The following is a 14,750-nucleotide window of genomic DNA, read 5'->3' on the forward strand; positions in this document are numbered from 1 at the left end:
TTTGCCCCTCCAATGGACAAGGGGAATTAACGTGTACTAGCCACTGCTCTACAAATGGCCCTGGTCCATTCATGAGCAATCCATCCAATCCGAGTATTTCCCTTTGCATTTTGGAACTTGTAGTCCTGTTTATCCCATTGGATGAGCTATGCCTGCATGCCCCTGGTTATCAGGAGAACTTTGGATCACCTAGTCGGATCAATCTTTATCGCTGTGGTCATACTTGCTCTATCTGTAGGCCCATTGTAACCCATATGATTCAACCCATCTGACAAATGATCTTTTTAAAGTAAGTTGTTTTCAGTAGTCTAGTTTGAAAGAAAGGCTCAATATCCCATAGGGTCACATCGTGCGATGTCACTTCCTGTGCTGCCTTCAAGAAGATTTTGGTGAAAAGACACCACTACTTACTACCCTCATTTACCCCTCAGGGTCACAAAGTCTCGCAGTGCAGAAGGCTTAGATAATACCCCGAGTTGTGTCGTGGATTTATTGGGCATGATATATTATGCATTTCTGGTATAATCACAATTGCGTAGTCTAGTTAAGAACGTCTAATATGTGGATACATACAAAAAGGTTATTGGTGATAAAATTATTAATTCATTTGGAAAAATAGAGAGATCTGCATTAATTTTCAGCCGAGATCTGTTTTTCTGACTTCGCCATCATTGTCCATGTGAATATTAGACCATACTTGCTTGGGGTCTCCATATTAGTGACAGACCTCGCAAGATGAAAGTTTAATGTTTCACGTCAATGAGCTGTGCTCGTCAATCTGGAGGTCAAAGGTAAAGTAGATAAACAATCCTCCCCGTGTGGATGAACTTCACAGACCTCTGCAGTAGATATAGTAACCCGATCTTTCTACTTTGATTCAAATCCGCGGTCAATATATTACATAACGCTCTCTGCAGTAGGGGCATTGATCCACTGCACTTTCTCTCTGAAATTAGAACATGTAGCCAGACGATACTCAGATATTTGCATTTTGTGAGTTAAACCTATGAGTTTTCAGATTAGGTTTAGAACCTTGACCAGCTGGGCACAAATGGAGCTCTACAGTCGGTATGTGAGCCCACTGAACTACTGCAGGAGGGTAGGGAGTACCTCACGTAGATTTGATTGCTAGCCGGGAGCTCTCTCAGTAGGAATGGAGCACATGACAAGCAGAGTACACCCAGACCGAGTAGATGGAGTAACCCACTGATCTGTCTCGTTATGGGGCCAATACATTATACACAACTTCCTCCAGTAAATATCTTAATCTACTGAGCTTTCTCACTGAGATTGGAATTTGTGATTTAAACATACATCTGTGATTTAAGGCTACACACAGTTGTCTGCAGGAGGTTCACTCAGACAATAGGTTTCAAGTTTGTGATTAAAAACTTTGAACTGTCTGATATGATGGATCTTTGCAGCCACTGATTTTACACGTCATTTCATCTTAAGCCCTTTAAGCCCTACAATACAATTGAATCCCAAGTCGAGGTGGTGACGTTCATATGCATCGGTAGACACACGTGGTTGACCGTCCTGTGAAAGATCTGACATTGGCCAATCGGATCTGTCTCAGCTGCCAGCCTGCCTCGTGGAACCGGCCATGCTTCTTGCCCAAATGAATTTTGAACAAAATGTTGCAATTTTTCTGAACTCCACAAAGATTGTGGGCCAGATGTATGACCTTTTTTGCGGTCGCGCACTGGAAATCGGCCCGTCTGTGACCGCAAAAAAGGGTGTTGGTATGTACAAATGCTATTTTGCGAGTCTGTAATTGCGAATCGCAAAACGTCACAATTTGCAACTCACAAAATGGAATGGTCGCACATCTTGCCCTGTATGCTTCGAAAACCAGTTTGCAAAGTTCTTGTTAGGACATATTCGCAAATTCCTACATCTCTACGTGCATACTTTAATCAGCACTCTATAATCGATAACATGTTTTGGGTGTTGAGAATCTGTTTATATCAGGGGCTTTTTAGACGTTGCTTCAGAGCCAATTTTAAAAAAAGCATTGAAAAGAAAACTTAGAAAAGAAAGGGTTAATGCCCCTGAGGTGCAGTCTGTGTCAGAGCAGGGTGTTTTTTTATGCAAGCCCTTCTACGTACACATGCGTAGATAGCTCCATGTGTGGCTGTTTTCTTCATTCTGTTGAAAGTGTTTTTTTGGGTCCAAAGATCATTGGCCGTGACCTCACTGAACAGCAAACAAGAGGTCTGGATGGTACAAAAGTAGGTGGCAGAGCAGAGGAAGAGCAGTGCAGGGTCAGCGGAGGCGACAGAGAGATATCGACAGAGCCCCACCAGCCCGAAAGGTCTATCTATAGCGCTAGCATGGAGACCAGCATGGACCTCCTCCACGACTCCGGCGCCCAGATGGTGCAGTACCTCCAGGTGAACTACAAGAGCTCCCAGGACTGGTTCGTGTTCGTCTCCTTCGCCGCCGACCTCCGCAACACCTTCTTCGTCTTCTTCCCCATCTGGTTCCACCTGTGCGAGGCGGTGGGCATCAAGCTCATCTGGGTGGCCGTCATCGGCGACTGGCTCAACCTCGTCTTCAAATGGTGAGTACTGGGTCCACATGTCCCACAAGGGGTGCTGAGAACATGGTATTCATAACTTCAGGGCTGTTTCAACAATTCATTTTGTCCCTTGCGATTTAACATCACATTACACCACACTTCCAAGGCGGTGTCATCACCCCGTCTGCCAACCCTTGTGGCTGTCTGTATTGCCAATTGGGCAGAGCCAGCACAGTCTGACTCTAATTAGGGAATGATCAGATTGGCCAAATGAATCCCCTCTCAAGGGGATCTGTGTTTGTTTCTCTTGAGTCGGTTATGGATGAATCATTCAGAGAAATATTCTACTTTCTGAACACTTTTGGTTTCCTTCTCTGATCTTTCCAACCTCAGGGGAGTCTACCCTCAACTAATAATGGCACGAATCCTTCCTGCATTGCATAAAATGTTCCCAGCAGTGGTCTGGGAAACTAATCTATCCCTCACTAAAATGGCTCCAAATGTTGAAAGGGATGCCTTCTGGGGGTAATTTCTCATGCAAGATCTGATCTTTCTAGTCCATGGATTCACTCATCTTATGTTCTGTAGAACACAAACACACAGTCTCTGATCATCCAGCACCAATACTTCTTCTTGGAAGTTTCTGTCTAGACCCCTGTTTAGGTTTGTGGGCTCAGCTGTGATGACTTTTTGCCTGCTGTCATTACTTTTTGGTGTCTGCTTGGCGTGGGTCATTGTCCAGAGCATTGTGCGGTTTTCCACAAATGTATGGTCCACTCAAGAGTGTCCTTGAAAACAAAGGCTCCCCAGAGATCCCTAATCATTTTGAGCCACCCTTGTGCCACCCTTCTTCCCTTTCGGAGAAGAGGACAATAGGACCGCAGGCACACTGAAGCTTTTATCTAAGGTCTACGGTAGCAAGAGAAGTAAAGCTCTTACGAGTGGAAAAACAGCTTGCATTTCCATAGGCGCCCTGCGTGTGCGAAAAGGAGATTATTTCTCAGCAGTATAAGTTTGAAGAACAGCAGAGTTGAATAAGATTTAGACATAAATCAAGTTTGCCTGATAGGTGACTGACTTTGTTCCAGACCTATTGTCCTTCCATAAGCACTGCCAGTCTTCAGATCTCCCAATTGTCTCTGAAGGCCAGGATGTCTCTCCTTGTAACTGGCTTCCCTGATTACCATTGATAACTAGATACGCCAAACAAAATATCAAAAGCTGGTAAAAATTACAGGTTTAGGAATTTTTACCAAAGTTCATGTTGAGTGCATTGACATAAAAATATTTTAAAAAAAATAGGAATTGTATTACAAATTTCTGAACACTGGAGCGCATATGTGTTTGAGTAGAGAGGATGTTACCAGCCCAGTAGGTAAGAGACGTACTGGCCACTTGTACTGAATGTAATTAGGCAAATACTCTTAAAAAGAAAATACGTTAGGACTTGACTGACTCATAGAACTCTACTCAAGCCTCTAATACACCAGATGAGTGGCACGGCAGTCAGCTGCCACAAACAAACACCTTTGCTTATGTTGGTACCTGATCTGAAGAGGAGCCTTGGGTGAAAAATACACCTTTTTAATGTGCATGAATCTCCAGCTATGAAGGAAGCAGGGGTTAAGTGTAAAACATCCCCTCATTTAAATTACAATAGATATCCATTTATTTACTTACTTTAAAATATTAACATCGGAATGACAATTATTTTTTAACTCCTTGAGAAATCATTCAACTACCAAGGACAAAGCAAGGGTGGGAGTCACATTCTCCAATTTCATAAGTTTACCTGAGGCCTTGGTGTCAGAGGGAATTGGTACAGTTTTACATTTATTTTAGAAATGTGACATTTTATAGTCAAAACCTTTGTATTGGTGTAAAGTGCTGATTTTGGCTTTTTAATGCATTTTATATTCTATGATTCTTTTTTAATGCATTTTATATTATGTCACATGCCAAAGTCATACCTATACTGGTTGCATAGACCACCGTTGATAAAATGTGGGTGGATTTATTACTCAGTAAGTGATCGCATTCAGAGGTGGGGCTAGTATTCTATATGAATATCAAAATATTATTTTAAGGAAGTGACTTTATGCCACAGCCAATTTTATTTATTTACCCAAAAATTTGGTAAGACACACTTAAAGTTGGTTAGTGTAAAGTTTGGATTATACATTTTGGGGAAAGAATGAGTAGAATGAACGCGGTGATACCAAATAGTCATGAATCACAATAAATTTAGTTTCATAGTTTGATATTACATTGTAATTTTTGTAAAATATAAGTGGCTTTTATGAACTCATCAGAGACTACCAGAAATTGATCAAGACAATGCAACATGCACAACTGACCGTCGCAGATCAACAGTACTGAGGCATCTCGTCCTATATTTCTCCTCTGGTGGTAGTCAGTGGCGTATGGCAAAAGAGTGGGGCCCCTGAGGTTTCCATAGCGAGCAAATATTCATTGGCATTGTGCTGAATGGGGCCCACTTAAAGGGTTGAGGGCCCCCTGAAAGCTTGGGGTCCACCCTGCGCCTCAGGGGCTTGCTTTACGCCCCTGATGGTAGAGCAAATAATGGCGCAACTGGGTTTATGCCACTTTTTGTTATAATACCGACTGAGGGCTGTGTGCTAACTCCGCCTGCTCGCTCTTGCACCCCTACTTTACAGTGACTTAACGTTCTTAGTAAGTGCAAGCAAAAAATGAGAAAAAAAACAGAAATAACTCCTAACTCACACAAACCCCTTGTAAAAGCAGCAGGCCTATTCATATAGGGATTTTGGAGTATGTGAAGTGGTATTACTCTGGAAGTACTGTTTTACATACTCCTTCATGGCTTTTTGAATTGGCCCCAAAACATCTAAAACGGGAGGCAAATAGAAAGGACTGTGCCTTCTCTGCACGCTTACTAATAGGAAGTAAGCAAAAGAGTACTCCGGTAGTACTTATCCTCATCATAAATGATTTTGAGAATCAGCACCAGTGTGTGTGTGTGTGTGTAATTCCCCATTTGTACCACTAATCAGTAGATTAAACTCAAAAATAAAAAGTGCAGCAGGTGCCTGTCAGAAAGGTAATTTTGCATGTGGGGCGTTGCGCCCTGAGTACCAATAAGTAAAGCTTGAGACAAAACTCCTTCTGCATTTGGAGGCAGAGTCATGGCCAGACTGATGTCGCTCAGTAGCCCGTAAAGACTGTTCCAACTTATACCAGAAAATGGTCTCCAGATGCGGCTGCCATATTGTTTTCAGCTGTTTCATCTATAGCCCTTGACTCAATCTCCAATCCGAGTTTTCGTCTCACAGCCCTGTCAGAATGTTGGCTTGTAATTGGCTACAGTGTACGTTGCGCTCACATTTTGACGAGGAGTGTCTTAGAGATGACTCTCTAGGTCACCATAGCAGCATGAAAGGTGCAGGGTCCTCCTTCACATTAACATGGGAAGAACAGATCAACTACTTCCTCGAAAGCCTGTTTCCTCTGCTATCCCAGTTTGTCTACACAGCACAGAACATCAAGAACATCTCAGTGCAGCACCAGTGCTTGCTTGACTAAGTTACTAAAGGTCCTTTTGTCCAGGCAGGTTATCCTTTTTCTCCCCCTACAAAAAGGTTATATTTAATAAAGGCTGCTGGAAGCCAATGGGGTGTCCCTAGGATGGAATAATAAAATATTTACTGTACAGAATCTCACCCCACTGAGTTATCTTATTGGCTAACACATATTGTTCATGTCGTCAGTTCACACTAGTATTGTTTGAATTCAGCTTTTGTGTACCATTAACCCCTTCATTTTTAATTGCAGGATCCTGTTTGGGCAGAGACCGTACTGGTGGGTCCACGACACCGATTATTACAACAACGTGTCAGCGCCGGTCATCGAGCAGTACCCGGTCACTTGCGAGACCGGTCCAGGTGAGCTCCTGAAGACTTCTGAAAAAAATATTATTTGTACGTGGTCTCTAATCTGCTTTAAGGTAACCACTGCTCTTTAGAGCAAGGGAATCAGGCTTTTGGGAAATATTTTCTTGTGGGAGTGTGACCTTTTTATCCTTTAATTCTGTCCACAGCTTTTAAGGGAGATATTTATCATATTTGTTGGCCATTCCAAAGACCAGACTAGACCTTAGTGTTCTTGATCAGCCCTATCGTATTGATAAATCAAAGTATAAACTACAAAATGTAGGGAAAAGAGAGTGCAAGCGCTACTAGTGACATGTGACCAAAGGACAAAAATGTATGTGTAAGTCAGATCATCAGCTGGAAGCGACATCTTGTCCCAGGGCAGGGGCAGGGAGAACTGATGGGGATGCAACTTCACATCCTCCCCAAACATTAATGGGGGATCTTTGCCAGGGGCCTTACTATGGCGCACCTACAAATGTTAGCTCCTCCATGATGTGCAATGGCTTCTCTAGCAGATATAACTTAAAATAATCTGTCATTTCTTTATGATCAGCAATGAACTTGTAATCTTCCAATGGACCTCTTCTTTAAAGGATACTTTTCCTTCATGTCCACAGGAAGTCCCTCTGGCCACGCCATGGGAGCCGCTGGAGTTTACTACGTGATGGTGACATCGCTTCTGTCCATCATACTGAAGAAGAACCCACCCACGTTCAAGAACTGGTGAGTGACGAAAAGCAAGTCAGGTGACTTGGAACATATAAAGGCTGTACTTGCCGCTGGTAAAGAGGAACATTTGACAGAGGCGGCAATAAACAGATATAGAGATATTTCCCTCACTATGGCCTTGCCTTGGTTGGAATGGTAGACATCTCATTTTGAGTCAATAAAAGTATTTATGTAGAAAGCCAAGTGTAAAATAAGGAAATCAGCGCTTTTCCCCTCTGTAGTTAGAACAGAAAATGTCCTCCTTCTTGGCTCGGTGGCCAGTACTTGGCTTCCTGGTTTATTCATTGTCTCATCGCTGAACTGAACAAGGGCCGGTCGGCCTTATGTCAGCTGGCAGAGTTACACTATCCATGTCTGTAGGTCGGTATCATCTTTCTTGCAGCTCAGTATATGTCCACTAGAGTAAACCTTGAGAAGCACTTTTTTACCAATAGAGTAAATTATTTTTCATTTCTAGGCCGTCATAATTGCTCTTCTTGGTTGATGAGAAGACTATTTCTTCTCCTGTTTCTGGAGTGCAGAACATCTCCAGAAATATTAACATTATTTTTGTTTGGGTCGAGGCCGAGATACATCATTTTGATTTAAATGTATGTTAGTCCTTCTCCATGGGCAGCACAAGTCCCCTTGGGGTGTCATTATTACCATTTGCACAGAAGCAGAAGACATGTTTCTTATTTCTGTATAGGCATCCTTGTGGCTGCTAACATTTTCTTTCCACGCTCCCAATTTATTGTGTGGAAGGCTACTGTCAGACATGGACCTGATGTGCTCCATGCATATCTCAATACGAGTTTGAGGTTTCCTTACTCCAAAACTTACCTAGAGACATTTCATATTTTCGTTTCTGAGTTCTGTTTATTACATCGCTTAGTTGGGTTTTTTTGTTCATGTTTTTCCTCCTTTTCTTGTGTTCCAGGTGTCTCCGCAGTGCGGTCTGGACAGGGTTCTGGGTGGTTCAGATCTGTGTCTGTTTGTCCAGGATATTCCTCGCGGCTCACTTTCCACACCAAGTCATCACCGGGGTAATTTCAGGTCAGTGTTATGACTAGTCGATTTTCTCCCTTTCATTGTATGGTGAAGCATCAACAATCGAGATACCCGGATCGAGCATTGCTTTGAAGAATCTCACATGATGAGGGACTGCATACCCTCTACCGAGACCATTTATAAATCATAATAACCATGGGGCTGATATGCATTTTTACAATTGCTCCGATGTAAACAGGCATCGAAGAAAATATCGTCTTGAAATCTAGGTGCAAACTGCATAGAGAACTTCATTGTGTTTATACAATGTTTTTTGCACAGTATCTGATCTTAATGATTACCTTGGGAGGTTCATGTGGTCTCATTCTGGCCTATGTGTTACTATTATTGGGGCTTTGGAGGGTTTGTGTTGGCTAAATCCCTTGACTTAATTTGCCCAATATTCGGTAACGTTATTCTTAATGTTCTTTATCATTTGCAATTACAGGGATGGCCGTTGCCGAAGCTTTCCACCACATCCCCTCCATCTACAAGACAACTTTAAAGAGATACCTCTCCACCACCCTCTTCCTCTTTGTCTTCGCCCTGGGATTCTACCTCATTCTGAAAGCCCTGGGAGTGGACCTTCTCTGGACACTGGAGAAAGCCAAGCGCTGGTGCTCCAAGCCCGAGTGGATCCACATCGACACCACCCCCTTCGCTGGCCTGCTCAGGAACCTGGGGATCTTCTGTGGCCTGGGGCTGGCTCTCAACTCACGCATGTACCAGGAGAGCTGCCAAGGGAAGCAAGGGGCACAGGTCACTTTCCGTCTGTACTGCATCATCTCCTCCCTCATCGTCCTCCACCTCTTCGACTCCTTCAAGCCACCGACGAAGGTGGAGTTGCTGTTCTACGTGTTGTCGTTCTGTAAGAGTGGCGCTGTGCCACTTGTTGTCGTTGGGATCATCCCTTACTGTGTGTCACAGGCTCTGAGACACCAGGACAAGAAAGCTTTATAGGAGGAGGTCTGGAATGTCCACTGTGTTAGGACAATGCGTATCACTCCAGCTGAGGTTCAATGCTCTGGGCCTCAACGGTACAGGGAAGAATTCCTCTCCTTAGTGCCTGGATGCAGCGTGTGCTGCAGGTCAGTGCCTGGTGTTCTTTCTCAGACATTTCCAGATAGAACTGAGATGGGAGATGCTCAGGACTTGGCGTCAGGCAGGATAATATTTCTAAAGCTGCTGAAATGTGAAGAACCACAGCAAGGTCAGACGTGAAGTTCAAGGTTCATCTGCAGCTGAAAATATTCAGACTTCTCAGAATGTGCAGTGCAAAACTCCTTTCTATAGGGAGAAGGGACAGAAATATTATCGAACTGATTTGAGTAGAACACGCTCTTATTTGAAGCATTAAATCACTTCTTGGAGTATGCCTGTTCTCCGACCTAAAAGCAACATTCAAGAATGCAATCACAGAAGAAAAACAAAGAAGAATGGAACAGAGGAAATCTATCAATTTCCAAAGCGTCCTCAGATCAAATGTAGTCACAGGGTGCGAACTGGGAGTTAAAGCATAGCTAGGAAGTCCGCTTGCTGACGTCGTGCAAGTGTCACCACTTCCTATGGAGGGCTGAACCCTTCTCACGCTGGATCACGGAGGACGGACCAGCTGTTCGGCTCCGTGAGAGACAGCTGCTGGCTTGAAGGGGGTTAATGAACTCAATTAGGGGCATTTTGTTCTGTAATTTACAAATATTTATTTAGTCTGATAAAGCTTGTGGGCTGTAAAATCTGTGTATGTCGTCGGATACATAAGTCACAACAGTCTAATGTAAGAAGGCGCTTTATGTACAACAAGTATGTTATGTGTTCAAAACATGTTCTTTTATATTAAAAGCATTACAACTTAGCATCTCTCTTTTCACAATGATTATTTAATGAGATGTGCAACGCTGCTCTTCCGCCATCCGAAGTGCGTGAAACATCATAGTGCAACTTAATTCTGATTCATACAACATGTCGAGCACTTACATGAATTTGTACAAATCAAGGGGCATATTATCAATGGCCAGCGATAATTATCGCTGGCCGTGCTTAGCGATAATTTTATTATCGCAGGCTATCTCTGGAATTTATCGCCCTTCTAGCGCGTTATTAACAACGCGTTTCTCATGGGCGATAAAAATTCCAGAGATAGCAAGGCTATCACCATTTTGCTGGTTTTCCCAGCGATAACCTTGCTGAAACGACCCATAGTGTCTTATCAGCATAATCCACCTCATTGTTAGGGATAGGTAAGTCTACATTTTAGCAGACATTAGTTTTTGGAGAAAACAGCGGTGTTCTCTAAAAACTAAAGTGTGCTAAAATGCTGGGGCAGCCTTGTAAATATCGCGATGTGAACATCAGCGATATTTGAAAGGTTGTCCACCCGGGGTATGCCCAGTGATGCCCACTATGCATCTCATTAGAGATGCAAAGGGAGGCGCTGGGAAAAAGGGTGCTAACATGCGATTATTTATTTATTTATTTAAAGAGTTTTATATAGCGCTGGCAAGACCTGAAGGTATCAGAGCGCTTTACATGAGAATCAACAATGTAACAGAAAAAGATCAACAATTACACAATGCATCAAAAAATAGGCAACACCCTCTTGTAAATAGGGTGATAGTTTTATATCCGCTTTTTTGGCTTTTTAAGCCAAAAAAGCGGAGATAAAGCCCTTGTAAATATGCCCCCAAATTCAATATCACAACAAGGAGCTGATTGGTCGAGAAGCATCCCCCAACGTGAGCAGTTTTCAACATCCTACGTAACATGTGATGCTGAAAACACGCGTCTCCCCTTTTCATCAACATACCCTTTGCTGTTCATGTATGGCTGAATTTTCACATAATACTTCAGGTTATCTAACTTATGGGTCTCACTTCTGCATGTGCACACCTTGTCTCTGGCTCCACCCTATCAAACGCTTGCAGGCAATGAAGTCTCTGCTTCTTGTATAAAATAACCTGAGAAAAACTGATAGTGAGTTGGCCAGGTGCCATGCAGACTGTGCCACATGCAAGTTTCAAATCTTGAACATGTGCCCCCGAGTGTGTGCCACCTGCCGGTTCCCAATGTTGAAGTATACAAAAAAAGTGATGGATGAATGCTTGGATTAATCTTAGTTACTGGTAATGATTCGTGCCGTATCCCAGTCCCTCATTATTTTCACACTCCATGCCAGCTTAGTTTGGACCCATCCATATGCAAATCAGTCTTCAACCTATTCTAAAGATGGACTGGGATGCGGCACGAGTAATTACCAGTGGGTGAGGTTAATTCAAGCATTCCATCCAGCACTTTCTTGTAAACTTTAGGGCTCCCAAGTGGGAATGTGACCTCGAGTCTGAGCCTCATGTAAGGCTCCAGTGTTGAGCACGTGCACTGGAGTCTGAGCCTCATGTAAGGTTCCACTGTCAAGCACATGCACTGGAGTCTGAGCCTCATGCAGGGACCCAATGTCAAACACGTGCGCTGGATTCTGAGCCTCATGCAAGGTCCCAATGGCAAGCACGTGCACTGGAGTCTGAGCCTCATGCAAGGTTCCAATGTTGAGCACGTGCACTGGAGTCTGAGCGTCATTTAAGGTCCCAATGTCGAACATGTGCGCTGGATTCTGAGCCTCATGCAAGGTCCCAATGTCAAGCACGTGCACTGGAGTCTGAGCCTCATGCAAGGTTCCAATGTCAAGCACGTGCACTGGAGTCTGAGCCTCATTTAAGGTCCCAATGTCGAACATGTGCGCTGGATTCTGAGCCTCATGCAAGGTCCCAATGTCAAGCACGTACACTGAAGTCTGAGCCTCATGTAAGGTTCAAATGTCAAGCACATACACTGGAGTCTGAGACTCATGTAAGTCCCACTGTTGAGCACATGCACTGATGTCTGAGCCTCATGTAGGGTTCCAATGTCAAGCACGTGCACTGGAGTCTGAGCCTCATGCAGGAACCCAATGTGGAGTACGTGCACTGGAGTCTGAGCCTCATGCAGGGTTCCAATGTCAAGCACGTGCACTATAGTCTGAGCCTCATGCAAGGTCCCAATGTCAAGCACGTGCACTGGAGTCTGAGCCTCATGCAAGGTTCCAATGTCGAGCACGTGCACTGGAGTCTGAGCCTCATTTAAGGTCCCAATGTCAAACATGTGCGCTGGATTCTGAGCCTCATGCAAGGTCCCAATGTCAAGCACGTGCACTGGAGTCTGAGCCTCATTTAAGGCGCCAATGTCGAACACGTGCACTGGAGTCTGAGCCTCATGCAAGGTCCCAATGTCAAGCACGTGCACTGGAGTCTGAGCCTCATGCAAGGTCCCAATGTCAAGCACGTGCGCTGGAGTCTGAGCCTCATGCAAGGTCCCAATGTCGAGCACGTGCACTGGAGTCTGAGCCTCATGCAGGGTTCCAATGTCAAGCACGTGCACTGGAGTCTGAGCCTCATGCAGGGTTCCAATGTCAAGCACGTGCACTGGAGTCTGAGCCTCATGCAGGGTTCTAATGTCAAGCACATGCACTGGAGTCTGAGCCTCATGCAAGGTCCCAATGTCAAGCACGTGCACTAGAGTCTGAGCCTCATGCAAGGTCCCAATGTGGAGCACGTGCACTGGAGTCTGAGCCTCATGCAAGGTCCCATTGTCAAGCACGTGCACTGGAGTCTGAGCCTCATTTAAGGCGCCAATGTCGAACACGTGCACTGGAGTCTGAGCCTCATGCAAGGTCCCAATGTCAAGCACGTGCACTGGAGTCTGAGCCTCATGCAAGGTCCCAATGTCAAGCACGTGCGCTGGAGTCTGAGCCTCATGCAAGGTCCCAATGTCGAGCACGTGCACTGGAGTCTGAGCCTCATGCAGGGTTCCAATGTCAAGCACGTGCACTGGAGTCTGAGCCTCATGCAGGGTTCCAATGTCAAGCACGTGCACTGGAGTCTGAGCCTCATGCAGGGTTCTAATGTCAAGCACATGCACTGGAGTCTGAGCCTCATGCAAGGTCCCAATGTCAAGCACGTGCACTAGAGTCTGAGCCTCATGCAAGGTCCCAATGTGGAGCACGTGCACTGGAGTCTGAGCCTCATGCAGGGTTCCAATGTCAAGCACGTGCACTGGAGTCTGAGCCTCATGCAGGGTTCCAATGTCAAGCACGTGCACTGGAGTCTGAGCCTCATGCAGGGTTCTAATGTCAAGCACATGCACTGGAGTCTGAGCCTCATGCAAGGTCCCAATGTCAAGCACGTGCACTAGAGTCTGAGCCTCATGCAAGGTCCCAATGTGGAGCACGTGCACTGGAGTCTGAGCCTCATGCAGGGTTCTAATGTCAAGCACATGCACTGGAGTCTGAGCCTCATGCAAGGTCCCAATGTCAAGCACGTGCACTAGAGTCTGAGCCTCATGCAAGGTCCCAATGTGGAGCACGTGCACTGGAGTCTGAGCCTCATGCAAGGTCCCATTGTCAAGCACGTGCACTGGAGTCTGAGCCTCATTTAAGGCGCCAATGTCGAACACGTGCACTGGAGTCTGAGCCTCATGCAAGGTCCCAATGTCAAGCACGTGCACTGGAGTCTGAGCCTCATGCAAGGTCCCAATGTCAAGCACGTGCGCTGGAGTCTGAGCCTCATGCAAGGTCCCAATGTCGAGCACGTGCACTGGAGTCTGAGCCTCATGCAGGGTTCCAATGTCAAGCACGTGCACTGGAGTCTGAGCCTCATGCAGGGTTCCAATGTCAAGCACGTGCACTGGAGTCTGAGCCTCATGCAGGGTTCTAATGTCAAGCACATGCACTGGAGTCTGAGCCTCATGCAAGGTCCCAATGTCAAGCACGTGCACTAGAGTCTGAGCCTCATGCAAGGTCCCAATGTGGAGCACGTGCACTGGAGTCTGAGCCTCATGCAAGGTCCCATTGTCAAGCACGTGCACTGGAGTCTGAGCCTCATGCAGGGACCCAATGTGGAGCACGTGTACTGGAGTCTGAGCCTCATGTAGGATTCCAATGTCAAGCACGTGCACTAGAGTCTGAGCCTCATGCAGGGACCCAATGTGGAGCACGTGCACTGGAGTCTGAGCCTCATGCAGGGTGCCATTGTCAAGCACATGCACTGTAGTCTGAGCCTCATGTAAGGGCCCTATATCGAACATGTGCACTGGAGTCTGAGCCTCATGCAGGGTTCCAATGTCAAGCACGTGCACTCGAGTCTGAGTCTCATGCAGGGACCCAATGTGGAACACGTGCACTGGAGTCTGAGCCTCATGCAGGGTCCCAATGTCAAGCACGTGCACTCGAGTCTGAGCCTCATGCAGGGTCCCAATGTCGAGCATGTGCGCTGGAAACTGTGCCATCTGCAGGTTCTGAGTGAGTTAGCTCAGAACGTTGAGTGTTACCTCCATTTCTCTGTGTTTTAACATGCGAGCCACTGTCTCCAGTGTGAGTTAGATAGCTTGATGGGATAATATGTGTATCTGCGAGTGTGTTAGGACATGCCTGCACATACTCAGGCTGTTTAGATTTTAAGTAAGCTATCTGATTAACTGTACTATCATGTGAACATAACTCTAAAGATCAACAGTCCTTCACGTCAGCA

The 14,750-nt window shown here is 45.4% G+C and overlaps 1 protein-coding gene across 1 annotated transcript; it reads left to right on the forward strand.

The window, feature by feature from the left end:
• Positions 1–2,277: 2,277 nt before the first annotated feature.
• LOC144755934 (glucose-6-phosphatase catalytic subunit 1-like) lies at positions 2,278–10,049 on the forward strand. Its single transcript, XM_078645337.1, has 5 exons — positions 2,278–2,566; positions 6,338–6,447; positions 7,056–7,161; positions 8,087–8,202; positions 8,645–10,049. The coding sequence occupies exons 1-5, from the start codon at positions 2,337–2,339 to the stop codon at positions 9,154–9,156; spliced, it is 1,074 nt and encodes a 357-aa protein (XP_078501463.1). The 5' UTR covers positions 2,278–2,336; the 3' UTR covers positions 9,157–10,049.
• Positions 10,050–14,750: the final 4,701 nt, after the last annotated feature.

This window comes from Lissotriton helveticus, chromosome 5_1 (assembly GCF_964261635.1).
Source record: "Lissotriton helveticus chromosome 5_1, aLisHel1.1, whole genome shotgun sequence".
NCBI classification, from domain to species: domain Eukaryota; kingdom Metazoa; phylum Chordata; class Amphibia; order Caudata; family Salamandridae; genus Lissotriton; species Lissotriton helveticus.

Bases quoted from the DNA above. Each gene is read 5' to 3' on its own strand.
- LOC144755934 (XM_078645337.1), top strand. From the start codon at position 2,337: ATGGAGACCAGCATGGACCTCCTCCACGACTCCGGCGCCCAGATGGTG. The intron at 6,448-7,055 runs GTGAGCTCCTGA...TCATGTCCACAG, and splicing joins CACTTGCGAGACCGGTCCAG to GAAGTCCCTCTGGCCACGCC. The intron at 7,162-8,086 runs GTGAGTGACGAA...CTTGTGTTCCAG, and splicing joins CCACCCACGTTCAAGAACTG to GTGTCTCCGCAGTGCGGTCT.